Genomic DNA, 21,520 nt, shown 5'->3' with positions numbered 1-21,520 from the left:
ACTTCGGAGGTGACGTCAGACCACCAACATACATTCCAATGTTCAAAGGCTCATTGCAATAGTTGAAACCTATAGGACGGTTCATTAATATTCGCATCTGTTTCTCTCCCACTCCTTTGCAATAACTGGTCTGCCCCACTGCCACTGCACGGTTTTAACATAATACTAAAACGGTCTTCCTAAATGTGACTCGACTAACTGGGTGGCGACTACACGAATACAAGCATGCTGCAATCGTGATGCGGAAAGGGCAATGGCGTTTCACCCCTCCGCACCTCTCACAACTAGTGGAATCCTCGATGCGTGATGGATGAGGATGTGACCTCAATTTGAAGGATTACTGATGTAACTGTGAAGCACAGTCAAGATATATCTAGATGAAAGGCGATGGTATGAGTGAATAGCAGTAAGGGGCAGGTGGAGGATTGTAGTAATGAGAAGTGCCATGCCAAACTCAGGAGTCTCATGAGGGCTGAGAGCATACTATACCAGAAGAAAACATCGTAGATAGTATAGAGAACGCCTTCACAACCGTGGTGAACGGGGCTGTCAACGAAGGCAACCTGGTGTAGACGGGGCATAAAAGAAGAGGAGATGCAGAGACGTGGTTGAGGGTATGAAGCGGAGAGCTTTCATCTAGCAGAATAGTTTCATGGTTATAGGTTATATGATGAGGTACATGAAACCAAGATAAGGCTGGCTCTGTGACTGACCCTCAAGCCCAAACTGGATGGATCCCCGCATGGATGGCACCAGTGACGATCGGCAATGGACCGGCGTTGAGCACTCAACTTATATCAACAATGTGACAGGCAACCTTTAATAAGCATGAAAATCGTCCCAACCTGAAGGCAGCCACATAACTCACTATAGGATGAGAAACCACAACAACAATAATAATCAACAGAACATAATAATAATTAAGTACAGGGGAACCACATAGACAAGGATGTTATATCCGTGTTGTACGCTGCGAATTATACTCGTTAAACATTAGATTCCGCTGCTGGAGCGCGTTTGTATTCATAGTAACGCGCCAAGGCGTTCCCCATCGCACCTAAGGTGCCCAAAATAACGGGGAAGTAGGTCGCGAAAATGGCGGATCGGTCCGTCTCTGTTAGGTCCATTATGACGCCGGGAAGCAAAGTTCCGCCTATGTAGCCGAAAATGTGATAGAGGCACATGCATATGCTTGACGCCATGGGCCTCAGGGGCTCTGAGATGGTGTTGATGGTGATCAAAGTGATGGGCGGGAGAAGACCACCGCCGAAAAATAAGATGACCCAGATGCAGCCAACCAGATTGTAGAAGCTGTGCCACAACGTCACCGAAAGTGCGCACAACAGAGTCACCAACGTCCACGATACGAGAACGAGGTCGATGATGATCGGTTTGCTCGGGTATCGTGCACTGAGTACATCGATAATCCACGAACCCGCAATGACGCCCATCACTGGCGCCGTCGTCGATGTTGCCACAAATAGAGTGTAGAGTAACGATTCCGGCACTTCGTACAACGCTATTGCAACCTTGGTGGTCCAGTACTGGATGGCAGTGACTACGTAGAACAAGGCGGAGACGGTCATCGTGGAGAAGCAGAAGTATGGGTTCGACAATATTATCTTGCAACTCGACCACAAGGTGTATGACTCCCCATTTTCGGGATCTTGTGGCGCTCCAGATACCATGGATTCATTGGACCTGCACGGCAGATGGCAGGTTGCGCTGATAATGCTCGGACGCTTCATGATATCAGTGTTGATTCTACCGATGCAGCTATTTCTGGACGGCAACATCTGCAGCGTGTCTCCGGGAAGAATGCTTGGGCGTTTAGTAACTGGCTCGCAGGAGTATCCGCGGTTGTGTAAAACAGTGCTGTCGTCGATGCTCCTCGGCGAACTCGGACTCCGCTCAGCTCGGCTTCGGAGAGCAGCCATGTTCGACATAACTACCACGCTCCCCTCGCTATCTGCCTCAACTGGAGTCTCATCAGCTTCCTTCTTGGGGGTTTCCATCGACGGCAGGTTGATGTACTGGCTGGGAGTCCACATGAACAGGTAAACAAGAACCGACAAAACGCCCATCTGCGATCCGATGCTGATTCGCCACCCATCATCACTGGCGTCTTTGAGTATGGCAGTGAAGGCATAGCCGAGCATGAAGCCCCCAACAATCGACCCTTGCAGTATGGCCATCCAAAGGTTCTTGCGGGCATCGGGCGCAAAACATCCGACCCACACCGGGGCGTAAATAACGAAGAAGGACTGGGTTGCGCCCACAAGAAACCGAGAAAGGTAGAACATGACCTTGTTGTAAGCCAACGCAAAGACGAGAAGCGACGAAACGTTCATGACTAGCCCCAATGCTATGATCGTCCTCGCCTTGAAGAACGTGAAAACAGTTCCAATAATCGGGCTCAACACGATCAACCCTAAGAACGGCAGTGCTCCCATGATGCCAAGATCAGTTGTGGAGAATGCATACTGACTCTGGATCAGCGGCACCATGACCGACATAGCGCCTAGGTCATAGTTCACGAAGCACTCCAGAACCGCCATGAGAGCGAAAATGTAGCATATTCTACGATTTACTAGCCCCTCAACCTTAGACTTGTCACCCTGTATCTCATCATTAGCGTTACCTGGCTCAATAGACTGCATCTCGACCACTGCCGAGGCCTTGGTTTCATCATTATCCGAATGATGCTCCGGCGGCCCGGCAGGATTTTCGTCCGACATCTCCCAATACACACCTAATACATGAAGATGTCGGAAGCTAGTCGAATGCGTAGAAACCGAGCTATCGCATGTCTAATAAACGACAGCTACCGCCGAGTGGCGGCGCCTAGGCTACCAAAAAGCGGGTACGAAACCGTGCCCTCCGCTTCTCACAGACAAATTTTTTAACTAACCCAAATGCTGACCTACAATTTTTAGTGGCAGGACTCGTGAAATAATCCAAACTGATCCCCGACGGTGAATCTGTAGGGTGGCAAGTACCTTGCAGAGGCGTACAGATGTGATGATGTTCTATACCAACTGACGATTGAAACCCCTATATTAATAGTGTGCCGAAATGTGTAGCTTTAAATATAGCCGATGACATCTTTTGACTCCCTTAATGATTCGCATGTCTCGCAAGAGCTGGAAATGGAAGTCGAAACGGTCGTGGGTGTGCAAAGGTGGAGCTATCACGCTTATTTACAAACGCATGTCTAAATGTAGCGAATCGTTATGGTTCCTACAACTCAGTTTTTATCGATACGAATCGGCTAACTCGATCCCGCGATGACACACTTATTTTGTAACACGACATGTGTAATTACAATTTTATAACAGCATGCTAGCTACGTAAAGATGGTATTGCCATTTGCGGCAAGATTCCAAATTAATTCGATGCGACATCATGCATGTCCAAGTCACACACTAAACATCGAAAAATCGCGAATTTGAATGACGTCTCCGCATGGCCACTGAAATTGCACATTCAAAAAATCAGTATCACAACGACAACGACTCGCAGACAGGTGTTATCGCGGGGAGGTGTGTGTAGCGCATGCTGCAGTGGCGACGTTATAACATACAACAAACAACGAGACCGAGCACGAATCCGCGCCAATATTTTACGTCAGACAATCAAAAGTATCTAGGCGTACTCATGGGCGTCGCCCGGTATCCAGGTGTGCGTGGCCACCGCGGTCACGAGCTGCCGGTAGGAGTACAACGATCCCGAATGGCGCGTCGCGCTGCACCATATGACAAAAGTAAACTAAATAGATCTCAACGATAATAACACGCAGATCGCTGAGTGTTTAAGGTAAATCTCATCGCGATCATACACCTAACGCGGCTGCAACATGGGAGGCTCACTTTCGTGCCGCCGTCCTCTAAGCGTATCACCTCAATCGTACCCTACGCTGCAGCTACACGTATTTGGACTTGCGGGCTCCGGCAAGCATTCTATCGTGAGATTCCTCAAGTACGGTGTACCTGTTTTGGATGCTAAGCGAGATGATGGTATGTTCCACCCTGTGTCTAACTATCCCAACTGTCTTATGTATTCGAATCCTTTTGAGGAAATGGCAGTTGATTGTAATTACATGACTTTGGACTCGTTGTTTTTTACATGTGTTTTGAAAACAGGCGCGTCTCATGCCGACTAGTTCATGGCGTTGCTGTGAGATCAGCGGCGCTCTTTCCGCTTTTAGACACGCCTTCTCACAATTATGCAGTTGAAGTAGACATGCAATGGATCACGCACCGCAAAGTCAGGATGCTACTATGGGTATCCGAGCACACTGCACAAAAGGAAGTTGCCAATGCAACCGATGTTGCCAGAGCGCTCGTATGCGTCGTTGACGGATCGGACCCTGACAAGTTGGCCGCAGCTCGCGACTACCTGTTCACACAACTGCAAGAAACCACTGGCACTCCCAATTTGCTGATTCTGCTAAACAAGTGCGACAAGCACTCCTTCGTGTTCCTCGAAGAGGCGCACGATGCGCTGAACCTCGACCAGATCAGAGACCGCCATGTGTAGGTGAACTTAGATGGATTATTATACTGCGCAGGCGCATTTACGCGTGCTCGGCTGCCACCGGCGAGGGGATTCGCGAGGCGCTTGATTGGCTGTGCAGCAAGTTCCACCTCCAAAACGGGATTTACGTCAGCCGCAAGGGTGAGCAGAACAGTTACCAACCACACATCTTCGCAGATACCATGTAACTATACAGCAGCATCAACGCCGTCCGATGCTCCCGGGTATCGCACTCCAACGGCGCGACACACTAGGCGCCGCTCCCACACACTGTAACATGCACAGGGAGAGCTGTAACCCCTTTGCCACATTGCAGAACGAACAAAGTGTAAAATACATGTAGTTTGACGCTAGATTCATAAGAACGGGAGGGAGTTGGCGGTGCACATTCGCAGCTCCGGCTGAGTGCGGCAGCAATCCCTTTGCTGACCCTCTTTGGCGCCCATAAACGCGCATATCGCAATTTATGTGTATATTTGCTGGCTTCATTGCGCTTAGGTTGGTAGCCTACCGCCCCAATTGCGTGGAAGGCTAAATATGACGTGGATTCCATGCATTGTCCTGGCGCTGTGAAAATGTTGAGCGGTTATTAGCGGCACAATGCGCCATATATGGCGCTTAAGAGGGCTGTGTGCCATAATATGTCTGTTGCAGGCGATAACGTTGACACAGTTCCGTATCGTGGACGCTCTAAACAACTCTCGGATCGGGATTAACCTTAGACACCGTTATTCCGCTCATGTGACATCTGGGGTTAAAGATGGAGCTAATAGGAGCTATCTGTGTTCTCATATGTGTGGATACAGTGCTTGGTTTCCTGGTGATTTGGCACGAAATAGAGCTGGACTGCAAAGCGTCACCTGCAACCCTGCGTTTGTGCCAATGATTGGAATGAATGCAGACGGATTATACGGAAGAAAGCCAAAGGCACATCGAATACAACGAGGAAGACGGGCACCTTCGAATATGGCTGCAAGTTATACGCCGACATCCAGCGACTGTGAAATCCAAGGGGAGAACGGTGACAATGATTTTGAAGATGATGGTAGGGGCAGCTATAATGACTCCGATGGCGTGCATGCCATGGATGACAATATGGAAGGAAATGTACTGGGTGGCCAAAAAGGTAAACTGCACTCCAGCAACCGACATGAATTGTTAGAGGATGACAACTTCATACCCCCTATAATAAAGTCATACAGAGGCTCGATGAAGACACCCGCAACCATTCGTAGCAACGCAAAGGATGGAAAAATAGCGAAGGGTATTAGGCGTGCCGGTTTGGAGGGGGAATCCAAAATTCGTGAGGATGTGACGGGAAAACGGTTCGGTGTGGCACATGTGGATCGTATATCTGATGATCTCGCAAGCAAAGACCCTTCAGACAACCAAAACGATGTCAATGGCGATGAGGACGGTGAGAGTGTTGCTTACGTGCGGAAGGAGGGCACATCGATCGGCGAGGAAGTAGAACAATACGAAGACCTATACACAACCATGGAGTCATGGGGGCGATCCGACAAAAAAGGCGATCGCGATGTTTATAGGTTCCTCAAAAGAAGGCTAAAGGACGTTCAGCAATCAGCCGAAGTTCAATATGCTGAGGACGCAGACGGCATGACTGTGGATGATTTCCTTGAAGCAATAGACGGGTTGCAATATGAAATTGAGGACCATCCTGACCTCCCTTACAAGTGGCACCGCTACATGGAAATCATTAAATCGGGTTACGACGATAAGATCCGGGCTGCAAGGCGCAGCAAGCAACTGACGGCAAGTGACGTCGTCGACAAATGTCTAAGGCAACTCAAGCGGGAAGAGGCATGCGGATACAGATACCCTATAACAGGCACACCTGACGAAACCTACAGCGATCCGAACGTGTACAAGGCGTGGGGGCGTACGTCGCTTCATCAGACCCAATATTTGAAAAGGCCGAGTACCACCTGTGGCGAGGTAGAGGAAAGGAACCATACTTTGGAAGAACTAATAATCTCAAACTCGCTCCTTAAAGATATGGATGAAATAGAGAAACAGCTTGAGGAGATCAGACACAAAAGGCTAGAAAAGGAGATTGGACACATCGAAAGTGTGAACGCGGAAACGTGTATCAATTCCTTGCCAGAAGCGATTGACAACACGACCACAGATTCGACAACTACCACCACAGAATCGGTTGAATGCAGGAGTATAGGATCACTGAGTGATACGAATGTGGAAATCAAGTCTGAAAACGATATACGTGAAGAGAGCGCTACAGCGACTGATGGGCATAACGTTGGCAATGATGATATACAAGCGCTGCCAAGGGTTGCCGCAACAACGTTCACCGCCACTATAGATGGGGAATACAAATTGGTTGACACCGATTTCCTGAGAAGTGAACGGCAGAGGCAGCTGGAATTACTGCTCTCATTAAACCCCTACAACCCGTGGGACGAATACAGACGGATGACACGGATTAAATCTGGGTTGCAACTAAAAGAACCTATTGAAGTCAATTATAAACTCAATACAGTTGATTTGAAGGTCAAATTTGATTCTTCAGCTAACACTGGCGTTGGAGCGGAAGACAACTCTACTGACCCTCTGTTGAGCCGGGAATCGACGGGTGATACGACGGACAACATTCCCAGCCAGGGAGACATCATGCAAATGGACGGCAGACAAACAAACGTAGAGGGTGTAGCGACGGAGTTGACTGCAACAACCAATAACGAACAAACTAATCATAACGTCCAACTCCCTCCGAACTTTTTACAAGACTACTTGCACCATTTTCTCATGCTGCCTGAAGACCATCAGATGATGCAAGTGTTCGAAAAAGCTGAATACCTGTACGACGTACTCAGGTACTTCGACCCGTTTGATAGAGAGGAGCCCAAACCGGAGCCTGAGATCCCCGACGCGCATGACCGGTTGTTCGGCATCATATTCCCTGGGTGGGAAGGGTTCCCAAAGCCGCCACCAGACCCAGTTTACCCCCTGACATTGACGCCGGATAAATCTCCCGAAACGTATAGAGTCAATGCAATAAACGCTATGGTCGCTCTTTTGAAGGCGAAGCAACTCTTGCTAACGCCGGCTGCGGATTTGTTTCAGGAACAGCGTGTGAAGGCAATACTCACTTCAATAGAACGCTCACTGGAACTTGAGATTACGCGGTTAAAACTGCGAATAGCGGATATTGAAGTGCCAGGCATTGACGCGCAACTTTGCAAAGTAGATGACGCTTATTTGGCGACTCTATCCGCCACATTGGCCTTTTGGAACGTCCGTGACGGTATTGAAACCATTGTGGATGAGATAATTGTGTTAACAACGGCAAAAATGGCGCAAATGCGCCCAAAGTACCTCATCCCTATTGCCGTCAACTTAGCCAATGTTCACAAACTGCCCAAATCGGTTTTTCTGAAGTTTGTCAAAGCGGTAGCGCAACATGTGCAGCACCATATGGCAGCAGATCTGGTGAAATGTGCTGTTGATGTTGACCACCCGAAGTGCATGGATTTCGATACAGGGGCACAATGTCTGAACCTCTTGGCCAGGTATCCCGGTGCTCTTACCCGCGATTTTATGGTTGCATTTATGCAGTTATACAAACGCGACATCATGCAACTCAAGGTGCCAGATTTTAAGGGCAACAAGGACATCATGGTAACCTCAGCTTTACATGAACCGGAGAGTGGTTTTGCTTGTGCAGAGGGCTACTTATCGCAAAATGCACCACGTAAGGAAGGTGATAACGGTGACCCAGGTACACAGTTGGAATGCGCCAAATCAAGTGCATCTACAAGCAATCCCCAAGGACCGTGTGACGTCAATGTAACGTCTAATGATGATAATGGCGTGGGGTTAGTGGTGGGACCTCAGTACTGGGAATACCTCCGGCAGGCAGTTGACGAAGAGATGGCTGCGGTACACCGTCGGCAAGATAAGCGTGCGCATCAATTAAAACACGCCCTAAACGTGCGTGGAATTAGAGGTCGAGTTGTGCAACATATCTGGTCCTTGCTAAGCTGCCTAAGCTGGTGCGACCTAATAAAGGAGTATAAACATGTGGTGGATACGTTTGATATGGAATCCGTTCTACAAGATTTCGAGTTAAGCTCTGTGGGGGCCCTAGCCGTGTTACAAACATGCTCTCATAAGACCGATAAAGAGAGAGTGCTTATTGGTAAAGCATTATCTGCTCTCAGGGACGCACGAGCTATGATAAGTGATGAGGCGTGGTTAGAGGCCATGGAAATTTATCGTGATGCGACCAACACAGGACCTGAAGGAGCCGAACCAAGGATTGAACCAGACAGTGCTTTCATCGCTGCCATGATGAACCGTTTTGTTGAAAACAGGCAGCCAAGCTGGCAGATACTTCGGAGAACGGTGGACCTGCTGAGTGATTTCTCAAGTGTTCTCTCAAAGAACCAGCGACAGGAACTCTTCAGCCAAATGTGCGAGGCTGTTTGTGACTACGCACATTTACAATTGCAGGCTCTTAATGCCGAGCGCTTGGACTATCCTTTGAGGGAGATGGCACATGTTCTTCGAGTATCGGCCACATGCGGTGTACGCATAGACAATGTAAGTTCACCTATACAGCGTTCAAATGTGCTTTGCAGGTGTGGAAGATTTTCCTTGATCTGTTGAAGTTTTTTAAACACACTTTATCTGTAAAGGTGGGTATAACAGTCTAGTTAGTTAAAACGTTGCAGGACATAAAGGAAACCCTTCTTGCTCTCAAAGCAGCCAAGTACACATCTTTATCCGACGTGGGTGACTTGTTGATACGTCGCATGTGCGATATTGTGGAGGTGATGCCGTACACGTCACCCGATACCTTATGCGATATCATGGAACTAGCTCTGTCTATTAAGATCGACCCCACGAAGTTGCTGCGATGGTTCCTCTACCTGAAATTCCACGATATTCCAGAACGCGACATGGACAGACTGGCGATGGACATGGTTGGAGAAAAACTGGACTACGAAGTGGACTTCCGTGGATGGAAGAGACCTGTGGGAAAAGGCACGCCAGGTGAACGGCTTCGACTTTTCAACAATCTATTTGCGCCATACAAGATGCATGGGTCGAAGGCATATTACCCTAGCGGGGAATTGAAATATGTCATGCAGCAGAGCATCAGGGACCCACCACCGTATTCTGGCAAAATCAAGCCTAAATCCGGTGTACAGTTGCCGCGCCATCTATCTGAAAGGCTTAAGTACATTATCCAGCAGATGACTGATTCGGGATATGAGTATGCGCAGGCCGATATCGAGCTGTTTAAGTTGGCAGGAGTAATGCCACAGAAGGCGGGCAGTGCCACAACTCCTGCTAACACTTCTATAGGTGCGATAGGTACACAATACTACAAAGACAGTGACATTAAATATTAATTATATTTCACATCGCCGTGATAGAACCCATTTGCGCAAAAAGAGTGTATGTATTTCCAGAAAACATCATCGCCAATTCACCTCCATGGGCACGCATGGCCAGTAGATATATTACAAAATCGCATCAAATATGTGAAATGTATTACATATATGCGCCAATTACTGTTAGATTCCGATTCCACCAATAGGGTCTTCGTCGAAGTAGCCGACGTCCTTGTAAAGTGAAAGCATCTTCCGGCCTTTAGTGAGTAAGGCCATGACGTCGATGCGGTGTGAAGCCTTGGAGCGTATAAAGTGTGATCGTATGCGCAGCACATCCAAGCGGTATAGCATCGTGTTAACGAAGATGAGGAATGCGAGAGACCGCAGATGCCACGACGGCGATATCCCCAACAAGGAGGATGCGATCATGGCTAAGTGCATTGAAGGCTTGCCGTTCACCATAAGGGAAACATGTTCACATTCCACCGCCCTACTAACCGCCATCCAGGGCAACGGCCACGGCTTCGACCTGGCCGCCTATCCGTATTCGGTGGACTTCTCCAACAACCGCGCCAGGCTCCGCTACCCAGCTGACCCTGACGCACTGCTTGATATGCTATGCGAGATGGTGTGCCGCCTTTGTAAAGTGCTCTACTTCCTGTACTCCCAGTGCTGCCGCAGCACCGCCCGGGTCAAGGGGTGGCGGGAGTGCGCGTACGGCCGGCAGGTGCAGTCACACCACTGGCAGTGTCATATATTTGACACGGAGTCCACTACTACCACTAGTGGTGCAACTACAACAACCACTTCCTCTACCACCAGTCACGGCTGCCCTCCTACATCGCCTCTCCAGTCGTTCCTCTCCGACCGATGCAATGGACTACTGCCGCATACCCTCACCATTGCTGACATGGTCATAGAATGTGCCAACTGCACCTCCAACCAACTCGGCCAGCAGTGTCTCACTCCGCTCGGCTTCTGGGACCTTGGATTTGCTGCCTCCATAAGTGGCACCGGCTGGGATCTCGCCAGGCGCCTCGGAGATATGTGCCGTGACGCCGACTCATGCCTGTTCGTGCTCTATCGGACCCTGTTTTTTCTATGTCCCGCTGCACCCTCTTCACTCGCCGACGTGTTTGCATTGTATGCTCAGCTGCTACGGAAGTGGGACAGTCATGACCATCTTAAGCACCGTGGCGGCACGTACACCGATGCCTCCGATCTCATATCGCATCTCAACAGCGACGGCATCGACGGCCTCTTCCCACTGTGGACACAGCTCCACGGCAGCTACCAGAATCCGAAACTCACCAGTGCCATTGTGTCGCTCGCCGGTCATGACCACGAAAGTCACGGTGCTCTTTCGAGCCTCTTCAACGACTCCACTTGCAAGTCACCCCGTGGATGCGCTCCTTACCTCCAACCCCTAGGACTCCACGCCCGCCACACCTACCCGCAGAAGCACGCCGGGCTATACATCACGTGGATACTACACCTGGCATGGCAGTTCTGGGAGTTGCTCTACAACGTACTCCACGCGCTGGGCAACATCGACTGCACGGCCTCCGGCTGCGCCACATGCCCTTGCCAACCCGGAACCCACGGTGGGAAGGACACTTGTCACTGCCTGTCCACCGTCCAGTGCGCCGGACTGCTGCCTACACTCTACCGCTACGGATTCACGTATCGCAACGCAAATCTCTTGGTCACCGATAATCGTGCCATTCGCTGCGGAGACCTCAACGCCCAACTCAAAAAGGCGCTGCAATCCGACCACTTCACCGAGTTGTTCCGGCAAATCGACCAAATCACATGGCACATCCGGATGCCGTTCCTCTACTTTCTCATTGCACTGTGGTCTCTTGTGGCGCTGTACATACTCCACACTTTCCTCTACCGCATGGACGTCCTCTACATCCGATCACACCTTATACGCACCAAGGCGTCGCACATCATCGATGTTAAGGCGCTACTCATACCGAGCAGAAAAATGCTATCACTATACAAAGACGTCGATTACTTCGAAGACGATCCCGACGAGCTACTCAACTTAAAATAGTAATTATCGCATTAACGTAGTCATTTTTAGATAACAATGGGGTGGGGAGTAGTAGTGAAGAGTTGTGCTACCGCAGCATCTACGGCACCGTGGTGTGAAAAAGGTGGCTAATTACAGGCATAACCTGGCTTATGTATAACACTTAATAGATGATTCAGTTTGGGTTGTTTAGTTGTGAGTTATCTGTGAGACATGCCTAGGCCATCCTACATAGCCAGTGCTATGTGAAGCCGGTTGATTGGCCACTAACATAGGCAGATGACAATTGCTGTACTGTGTAATATTGTAGGTCGCCTGTTAGATTGGTCACTGACATGTTAGTGTTCTGATGAGGAGTTAGGTGATGAGCATCGCCGACTCTGTGGCATGATAACCAGTGACCGCCGCGGTTAGGTAGCATTGATGGCAACGGCAGAGATGAGAAACGTAATAATCACGTACAGTTGCTTACACGGACTACCATTATGACAGAAATGTTACAGCAGTCTTAGGCACTGCCAACGTTGTACGGTCTGTGATGGATGGAGCTGACTGCTACACTGGTACCGGTTGACATGCATGCCAAGTCCATGATACTTTCAACATGCGTTGACTTAGCTGTATTTCTGTTCTGATATCTGAATAGATGTGATGTGACTGGCGGTGCGGTGGATGGCGGTTGTATGGTTCGTTGGGGCCCAGATGGGAGACGGCCAGTGTCGCTGCTGAGGTGCGTGTTCATGAGTGGTTGATGAGTGCGTTGCTTAAGTGATTGATATGTTTGCAGGTTGACGGGACTGGGAGGGGAAGATGACGGGGATGGATTGGATGAAGTGTATATGTGGTATGGGATGTCGAATGGGTATCGGGTGTTACTGTTGTACCTGGTGTTGTGAAAAATGTAAGAGTAGCAGCGGTTGCAATGGATGTAAGGCACATTACATGGTGCGCATCAAAAACAGAGGTAAAAAGTACGAATGCGAACTTTCGAGATGTAAGAAACAATGTGAAGGCAAGGAGAAAGACTGCAAATGTGACTGTTGTGTTAAGAAATGTACAGAGCAGCCTGACAGCTGTAAAAACCCCGTCCTCCCCCCTCTACAGCCTTCCTCTGCCTCTGCTTCCGAGTCTTCCAGCAGTCGAGAGCATTCCCTGCCTTCCACCGGTGAACAGCAGCCCGCTGTTCTCCCCGTTACCGCTGCTCGGTCCGGTGATCTCGGTTCCGATGGTGACGGTCATTCCATCACTGTCTCCCCAGATCCCTCCACCTCTCCCCAAGCCATCGCCGCCGTCATCGTTGCCATAATCGTCGCCATCATCCTGCTCGACCTGTGCATCTTCCGCTTCCCGGTGGGCCGCAACATCCGCGATTTCCTCGTCCGCAAAGTACCGTTCTGCATCGCGTTTTACAGCTAAACTCAGCGATTGTTAGCGCAAACATCGTAATCAAAATCCCACTGATCACCTAACTGGCAACTGACATCTAATGTTCTAGACAAGGTAGTGATTGCGTTTATAACCAAACACATGAGCAGTGAGGTGACCTAGCACCTGACCAAATTAATGTTTACAGTAGCGATTAGATATAGCACAGTATGTCTGCACTGTCATGGTGTCCGACGAATGTATGACGCTGCGATAGCTACATTGTTCGGCCACCTTCAATTAAACGTGCTGCAAGTGACCACATGCATTACGATCATGTTAGATATTGGAAGTCATCAGATTGACACCAGATGTTACATGTCAACAAGGTCGCTATCTGACCTGACTAAGGCCATGGTATTACTGGAGTGAAGGCTTTGAATCACGGAATGCGTCACGCAGTCGGCCGAAGGTCTCACCAAGACTCATGTTATGGACTTTACCGCAAATATAAAGGACCAAGACAACGAGGGCAGGGAATGCAATAAGGCCACCAATAACTGGGCCCCAGTATTCTTCACCAGCCATCTTAATTCAGAGCACTTGACGATTAAACTGCGCAACGATGAACAACGAACCTTAACTTTCAAACACCCTCAACCAACTGACGATTCACAATGCCTATACCCCCCACCCCTACCATGCCATCCCCCTTGTGCTGGGGCAGCCGTAAATCCATACCTCACAACGCTGACACGCCATTAACAAACCCTCCCGCATGCATTCATAAGACATCTTGATTGTGATTTAGCAATAGAGCAACTAACAATGTACTATCCACTCAAGGCGCCAAGTCTGTCAAACATCTGCTTTGTTCCACCATGGTTACTCTGATATGTGGCCAAGTGACCTAAGTCGCTTCTTTGTTGTTTCCGATCACCACAACGCTGCCACCGATCACGTCGGTATACAGCAATGTCTCACTCACATGCCGCTTGCTAACCTAATAGAGGGCCTATCACCCATCGGATGACGGCCTGGATTATCAGCGGACAAGTTCCACTTTTCTATTCACATGAAGCCACCAATCCCAATAGATCAACCAGCACGACGCCATCTCATCAAATCTTCATCAACTAAAAACTTGCCGGTTAGGTGAGGCTATACTAGGGTAGAGGGATAGGCGTTGCCTAAGGCGCAAGTTATGCATCCGTGCTCAAACTCCTTATTGCAAGCACCATCGTCTGTGTGTTTACGATGCATAAGGCACAGGACGTAAATCAATATGAAAATAATGACGAGGATGAGGACGGGGACGATGATGATGGGAACGGTGAGGCCAGTGGAGGCAATGTCATTCGTGGAACGCTGAGCACTGGTGTGAGAGGAGTCTCCGGAGGAACGGCGTTTCTGAAGACAACAGTTACATTGACAGGTGGTGCTAGTACATCTATAATTTCCGGCACCACATCCAGAAGGATGGCATGTTTTGTTACCAATGCGCACTTGGTAGAGTTGCGAACATATACTGCACCTGTCGCTACTACTACATTTTGTACAACACCAGGGGCAGCAATTACAAGAAATTGGAAGATAACAACTTCTACTACAATCGGAGCATAGTTTTCCGCTCATCTTCCCGCTCTCCTCCCAGTCCACTCAACCTGCAACCATATCAATCACCTGAGCAACGCACTCACCAACTGCAACACGTACCACTCCCCCTCCCAGTCCCCTCAAACTGCGAACATATCAATCACTCAAGCAACGCACTCACCTACTGCAACACGTACACTGCCGCTCCCAGTCCCCTCAACCTGCAGACATGTCAATCACTCAAGCAACGCACTCACCTACTGCAACACGTACACTGCCGCTCCCAGTTCCCTCAACCTGCGAACATATCAATCACTCAAGCAAGCACTCACCAAACACTCATCAACACGCACCTATGCAAGGCGTAGCCCGTCACATCAACCAGCACAGGCATGAACCGCGTACCTCAGCCAAGGACACTGATGGTCTCCCACCGACGCTACGTTAGCAGCAAGGTGACCGCCGTCTAAAGCAGGGTCAGTCACATCACGACTATGAAGATATCACAACAAAGGCGATGCCAAAGTAACGCATGTGGCTGGTGTCCTGTCCGTGGCATGCAGGTGAACGGGTACCAGTTGAGCAGTCAACTCCACCTATATCTGGTCAATCCACCTTGTAGATACCTTCATCTGCCACTACATTCTTGCGCTAACGAATGCCTATGTGAGCTGAAATACGCATTTGATATACTTATCATTTGAGCTGTTCATATTAATGCCACCTAACTACGCCGTCCACTGGCCATCACATCACTGCTCCGGCTACATTCATTGCGTAGCAACAAACATGTTAGCTAGCTCACCAATAAACCACGCTCCATACAACGCACTTTCGCATATCATACCACGCTTCAGCAGCGTACGTTGGTGGCTTATCACCCAACATCACTGCCCACTGAAACCATGGGAGGGCGTGGGCACGCTTTACAGGTAGCTCACAACTCTACATTCCAAACCACGAACACATCTATTTATGAACTACATTAACTGCCAAATTGCTGAGCAGGCATTAGCTAATATATTCTGGTGAGTGATAGGTTAGGCGGTGGGTTGCTAGGTAGTGCGTTAGGTGAGTGGTGGTGAGGTGATTCAAGGTTGCAGGTATGTGATCTTGGCAAGTTTGCCAACGCGTGCAGCAGCAAGTAGTGATTGAGCAGCTATGCGATGAGATGAGGGTGAGTGCAAATGCGATTTGATGTGGAGCAGGTCAAGGCGGATGACCATGATGTGGGTGAGGTACAACAAAGAGAGGAGCCAGAGGGAAAGGAGGGTGTAGAAGAATTTACTTCTAATTTCCCAAAGGAATTTGGGAATTGTTTCATGGACAAGTTGTGAAATAACGGAGCTGTCAGACACGACCTTTTTTAGTGTGTGGCAAAAATCTTCGCAAGTCCTCTTCACTCTGTGATCTTTGGCGCCACTGAGCCATGTTGCGCTTCCGAAGTAGAGGCCGTATTTGTGTAATGTCGGAAGTGTTAAATTGCACATGACAATGGACTTGCAAGCACGTTGATGTTCAGCTGTGGATGACGGCTTTTCTTTGTTCTTAACTTTACAACCATGAGCGCAATTCAATTCATAGCATATGGTTCCCTTGGCGGTACAATTCTTACAGCATTCGTCGTACAATTGTTTAAGCAATTTGTGAAACGTCTCAGTGATATACAAAACCCACGAGAGATATTGCATCTTGTATTTTGAGGAGAATATGCAACGGACGTCTCTAGTGAATGGTCTTACATATGGACCGCAGGGGTATGCAGGAATGTAGGTTAGATCACAGCTAACGAGAGATTGAAGGTCACCTTTGTCGTGTGTTTTCTGTGAGTGCTCTCTGCTGTGAAACATTGGAGTAATGTCTAATGTTGTGGAGGAATTTTCAAAATTGGCTTCAATGACGGCGTTATGGAGAGCGCTTATTTGATGCTCTCCAGCGATACTTTTCAATCCTTCGAGGAAATTGTAATAGAATGCGAACATGTCACCCAGTGTTGTGGGCGGCGTACGCATTAGGCATAGAACATAAGCATCTATTCTGCTAAGTGGCTTATCCGAATAGCCACAGAAATCATTAAGTACACTGTAGATACACTGACCAGTCTGCCTGTGTGAAGCTCTAACGCTAAGATCCTTGAATCCCATGGGAGTGATACATGGAATACCGTTGTGGTTAGGCACACTGCATTCCAATTTGCAACCAGGTTTGGTGAAAGAGTGCGGCAAAAATCCAGGGAGTCCATCTTCGAGGAATGATTGCAGAGGTGACTTAAGGCCACACTCAGGCTTTTGGCTACAGTTTTGGTCACAGCTTTGGTTGTGGATTAGGTCACCTGTTTTGTTGGGGCATTGAAGGCTATTGCACTTCCATGACGAACCGGCAACTCCACTACCGTACCAGCAGTCACTCCAACCATTGAGCTCAGAACTATGAGAACACTGTGCCATTAGGAAGTAGAGTTGATGGTATATTCTAGATAAAATATCTATCAGTAATTCAAAGCAAGCACCAGGGCCAGACGGGTACGACAACTGGTCCACGTTAGTGCTAAAGTCACAGGCATAACGCCCTTCGGCGTGACCGTTGCCTTGAATTGCAATCAATACTCTTTCGGCGTGGTAACATACTTTTTCTAATTCGCTTAATACACATTCCGCCGACAACTCAGTAGTGGCATCTAGGGTGAGTTCGTATGGTTTGAAGGTGGAATACTCGTCTTGTTCTCGTTCTTTTGGTTTGTCAAACAACGTTTTACATTCTCCCTTAAGTTTGCTATAAACAGGATTATGCGGTAGGCCGCACAGCCACTCGAGCATCTGATATATGTTACAGGGAGGAGTAGGTTTAGGGTGGATCACGTAATGGCAGCAATTATAATACTGCCCCAGGTGATTGCATAAGCAGGCAAGAACGACCATAATATTAATGTCTTTCTGTTCCCTAAGTTTACAGTTGTTGAGATGTTCATTACCGTTCGCGCCTGAAATCGCGGCGTTAATTTTTACCTGTATATTAGAACCCGTAAACTCATCACAATTTCGCAATTCGCCGTCTCGAGTTCCCGGATTTGTCGCAACACCATAACCGTAGCTTTTCAGCAAATTGCCGACATGGGTCGATAAGTTGATATGTTCTTTACGCCATTTGTTAGAGCATGACCTCAATGCTCCCATGTCACGCTGCAGAATCTTAAGTGATGTCAAACAAATTTTAGCATATTTCTCGTCGCTCTCAATCGAAGGGTTCCCAGAGTAGGTGTTGACGTAGGTCTGATTGAGTTCCACAAGCAGTTTCTCAAATCCATTTTTCAGGGGATTTAACACCCTCTTAGGCGCGTCGTGCATACTTTCGACGACCAATTTACTGAGAGTGCTGCCGAACCTTGTAAGATGCACCGTGACTTCATGGTGGAAATGCCTTTTAGTCAACATCTCACGCATTAATGCATCCAACGATTTGTATACTTTGTTCACGTATCCTGTCAACGGCTTTACATCTTCCTGATTTTGTAGCTCTTCAAAGAAACTTTTGAAGACATCGTTCATCTTGTATGTCAGATGGGACACATTGGCCAGTTCGTCCAAATTCGCGGATCTTAAAGCGTTGCGCAATTGTTTTATAAGACCTTTGAGACTCGTGTATTTATCAGCATTTATGATTTTATCTATTTCAAAGTGTCGCATTTTAATACTGCTCTTCAATCCCTCCAGCTGTACTCTAGTTGTCTCAACATACCTAATTAGGGCGTCTTGCCGCATGTTATTTGATCTCAAGTGAACTTGGTCGTGGATGAAATTGGTTATTCCATAGATGAAGGATTCGATATTTTGCTGAATGGTTGTGCTGTAGAATATACCGGCCTGCTTTAATATATCTTTTAAATTCCCTTCTGAATTGCCCTGACCAGGTTCACCCAGTATTCTAGCAGTAGCCGTCATAATCCCTTGAAGATCCAAGGAAAGATCATATGTGATCCCTTTGCCACCTTCCGTTCTGTTTAGCATCGTTTCTGCATCGTGTAACAGATTCATTACGCCTCTGTCCTCCGATGGGCTATCGATTTTCTTACTGTTTCCTACATTCACAATTATTTTTCTAATAGCTTCGATAAAAGTTGCAAGTTTATCTTTTATATCCTGGAAAGCTGAATTTAGTGCTTTATTGTCTACATTAGTGGTAACGTGTTCGATGTTAGTAAGTTCATTTTCTACCTCGGTCTTAATCGTACTTATAGTTTCGTTAAGCGCTTGTTTCTTGCCCCTCATTCCGCCACCGCCAAGATAAAACGAAAAATACGTGGGATCAAGCTTGATTTGCATTTCACCTCTCCCAGAGTCACCTAGGTCTTGCTGCAACACTTTTTCAACGGGCGCCTGAAGGTCGGCGGTAAGAGTTGTTTGTAGACTATCGAGAAGATTTGCGGGCTTCGAAAGCTGAGTTTTCCATGTCTCATTGGCTTCGTTAATCCACTTTAGGGCATATTCCAAATTGTATGCAACACTGCTTGTATCGAGAGATGTTTTGGCCACTTTAATTCCAGATGCCAATTCCCTCAATACACCGTTTTCAATCATATTCGGCCATAACGCGTCAATCCCATTATATGAATCAGTTTGGCCTTTACTGAGACTACCGGCCGCTTTGATACCAGCTTCTAATGAGTTTTTAAATTTCTTCACATATTCCGCCATACCCATATTAATAGCGTCTCTTACTTCATACAACCCCGTTTTTACCGCTCTCTCCACAGTGTCAACTTCCAAAAGCGCATCTCTTACCTTACTATTCAACTTAATCTTAGCCGCTCCAATGGCCTTCCAAAGTGCGTCAGCCTGGTGTTTCAATGTGTGAACAGCCAATTCCACATTTCCATAATCTCTATCATTTCTCAATAACTTATTATTTATTTTTTCGATGTTCTTTATCGCCATACTCACGACCGCTTTAGCCTTATCGCTCCAAGCTTGCAGGCGTGCTTTAACAGCTTCCAACGAATGGGTAACATAAAGTAAAGGCGCCTGAATATTTGTCTTGAATTCTCTTACCAAAGTATTAATGCACATATTTCCTCTATCTATGGCCTCCTTGCTGATGGCTTCTTCCATTTCTCTGAGTTGTTCACTCAACATACTGCCCAACGTATTTAACTCAATCTGATCACTCTCAGCGCACCTCTCCAAATTTTTAACTCCCATTTCAATTATATTAAAGTCGCATTGCAACTTATGTTTCAGCTCCGGATCTAACACGTTAATGGCTTTTTTAATGTCACTTAACTTACTGTACAAATCCCTAGCCACTGTTTGGACCCACGTAGATTGCGCAATGTCAAAACCTTTAGACTCCAGCGATTTCACATTGCGAATGTTCTGGATAATCTGGTTTTCAAGATCCCTAATCGTCCCTTCATCGCCTACAACACTTTTTGTCATCTCCCTTACTTTCCCATCATACCCCTCCAACCACCCCTTCACCGCGTCGACAGACTCTGCAAGCCCAGTACGCCCGGAGCCAATTTGTTTAGTTAATTTTGTGAGAACACTATCTAAATTACCTGAAGTAATGTATTTATCGTACGTTTTAACTGCATCATCATCCTTAACACTCTCCAACACCCCGTGCAAGAACGCCATCACTGCGTCACACAACCTATCAAGGTCGGAGTAGACGATGCCAGTACCGTCGTAGCCTTTGGTGGCAGAGTCGAAGCCGACGAATTTCTCGAGGCCGGAACAGAGGTTATCAAGGATGTTATTATCTAAAGCGTCTTTAAAATTCTTCTGAAACTCTGTAACAAATTCTTGATGCTTTTTGACTTCATCAATTTTAGTCTGCCTAGTAGACTCATCAAGAGGATGATCTTTGGCAATATGCTCATCTAAGCCGGATTGAAGCTTTTTTAGGTCTTTGTCTTTTTTGGATTTTTGTTCGGAATCATTTTTGCATGTTTCAAGTTCTTCTTTAGCTTGCTTAATTTCATCTTGCTTCTGCTTACAGTAGGAGACACCGTTGCCAGAAGCGGATTTAGTAGGACATTCGAGTTGGTCTTTCCTGGTATCGAGGCTCTTGGTAGCATTAGTTTTGGCCTTTTCAATCAACTTTTTCAAAGCTTTCACCAGATTTTCAAGACCTCTACCATCACCGCCATTCTTGACCTGGATCAACCAGTCGATAGCCTCCCGGAGGTTTTCCGGGCAGTCAGTCAGCTTCTTAGGCGCCATGCTTCAGAAGCAAGAGGTTAATGAGTGCGCAATTTCAATATGCCCACCAACAATTTGAGGTTGCATATACTTGATTCCCCTGCAATAATGTGATACGCACTGGACGGCTAGAAAACTCCTCTTTCAGTGCTCCAAACTACATTACTTGCGCATATACCCGATTGAGGGCGTATTTGAAATTTACCACAAAAACGGCATCAGCCTCGCTCACCTAATCCAACCGCCAATAGCCAGACAGCTCGAAATTATATTCCACTTAGGAGGAGGGGTAAAACCTCCAAACTGCAGTACAATGTTAAACTTCCTTAAGAACCAGCTAGAGGTGATGCAAGCTGCGTGTTAATATTCGCATCGAATTCTATCCCGCTTCTCTGCAGTTACTGGGC

The 21,520-nt window shown here is 47.6% G+C and overlaps 7 protein-coding genes across 7 annotated transcripts; 5 read left to right on the top strand and 2 right to left on the bottom strand.

Annotated features, from left to right (window-relative positions):
* Window positions 1–986: 986 nt before the first annotated feature.
* On the bottom strand, window positions 987–2,738 carry BBBOND_0305370 (transporter, major facilitator family, putative; the record flags this gene model as incomplete). Its single annotated transcript, XM_012913366.1, has 1 exon — window positions 987–2,738. The coding sequence occupies one exon, from the start codon at window positions 2,736–2,738 to the stop codon at window positions 987–989; it is 1,752 nt and encodes a 583-aa protein (XP_012768820.1).
* A 1,118-nt stretch (window positions 2,739–3,856) lies between these two features.
* On the top strand, window positions 3,857–4,724 carry BBBOND_0305360 (ADP RIBOSYLATION FACTOR-RELATED, putative; the record flags this gene model as incomplete). The annotated part of the gene is made up of 3 exons (XM_012913365.1): window positions 3,857–4,016; window positions 4,232–4,535; window positions 4,571–4,724. 3 exons carry the CDS (start codon window positions 3,857–3,859, stop codon window positions 4,722–4,724), a joined length of 618 nt encoding a protein of 205 aa, XP_012768819.1.
* A 778-nt stretch (window positions 4,725–5,502) lies between these two features.
* Window positions 5,503–9,932, top strand: BBBOND_0305350 (hypothetical protein, conserved; the record flags this gene model as incomplete). Its single annotated transcript, XM_012913364.1, has 3 exons — window positions 5,503–9,117; window positions 9,156–9,212; window positions 9,249–9,932. The coding sequence occupies 3 exons, from the start codon at window positions 5,503–5,505 to the stop codon at window positions 9,930–9,932; spliced, it is 4,356 nt and encodes a 1,451-aa protein (XP_012768818.1).
* Window positions 9,933–10,278: 346 nt separating this feature from the next.
* BBBOND_0305340 (hypothetical protein) lies at window positions 10,279–11,973 on the top strand (the record flags this gene model as incomplete). The annotated part of the gene is made up of 1 exon (XM_012913363.1): window positions 10,279–11,973. The coding sequence occupies one exon, from the start codon at window positions 10,279–10,281 to the stop codon at window positions 11,971–11,973; it is 1,695 nt and encodes a 564-aa protein (XP_012768817.1).
* A 789-nt stretch (window positions 11,974–12,762) lies between these two features.
* Window positions 12,763–13,368, top strand: BBBOND_0305330 (hypothetical protein; the record flags this gene model as incomplete). Its single annotated transcript, XM_012913362.1, has 1 exon — window positions 12,763–13,368. One exon carries the CDS (start codon window positions 12,763–12,765, stop codon window positions 13,366–13,368), a length of 606 nt encoding a protein of 201 aa, XP_012768816.1.
* A 1,206-nt stretch (window positions 13,369–14,574) lies between these two features.
* On the top strand, window positions 14,575–15,281 carry BBBOND_0305320 (hypothetical protein; the record flags this gene model as incomplete). Its single annotated transcript, XM_012913361.1, has 2 exons — window positions 14,575–14,739; window positions 14,793–15,281. The coding sequence occupies 2 exons, from the start codon at window positions 14,575–14,577 to the stop codon at window positions 15,279–15,281; spliced, it is 654 nt and encodes a 217-aa protein (XP_012768815.1).
* Window positions 15,282–16,004: 723 nt separating this feature from the next.
* Window positions 16,005–21,134, bottom strand: BBBOND_0305310 (hypothetical protein; the record flags this gene model as incomplete). Its single annotated transcript, XM_012913360.1, has 1 exon — window positions 16,005–21,134. One exon carries the CDS (start codon window positions 21,132–21,134, stop codon window positions 16,005–16,007), a length of 5,130 nt encoding a protein of 1,709 aa, XP_012768814.1.
* Between the last annotated feature and the right edge of the window lie 386 nt (window positions 21,135–21,520).

The sequence above is a fragment of the Babesia bigemina genome (genome assembly GCF_000981445.1).
Source record: "Babesia bigemina genome assembly Bbig001, chromosome : III".
NCBI lineage: Eukaryota > Apicomplexa > Aconoidasida > Piroplasmida > Babesiidae > Babesia > Babesia bigemina.
This window is presented reverse-complemented; position numbering and strand designations above follow the sequence as displayed.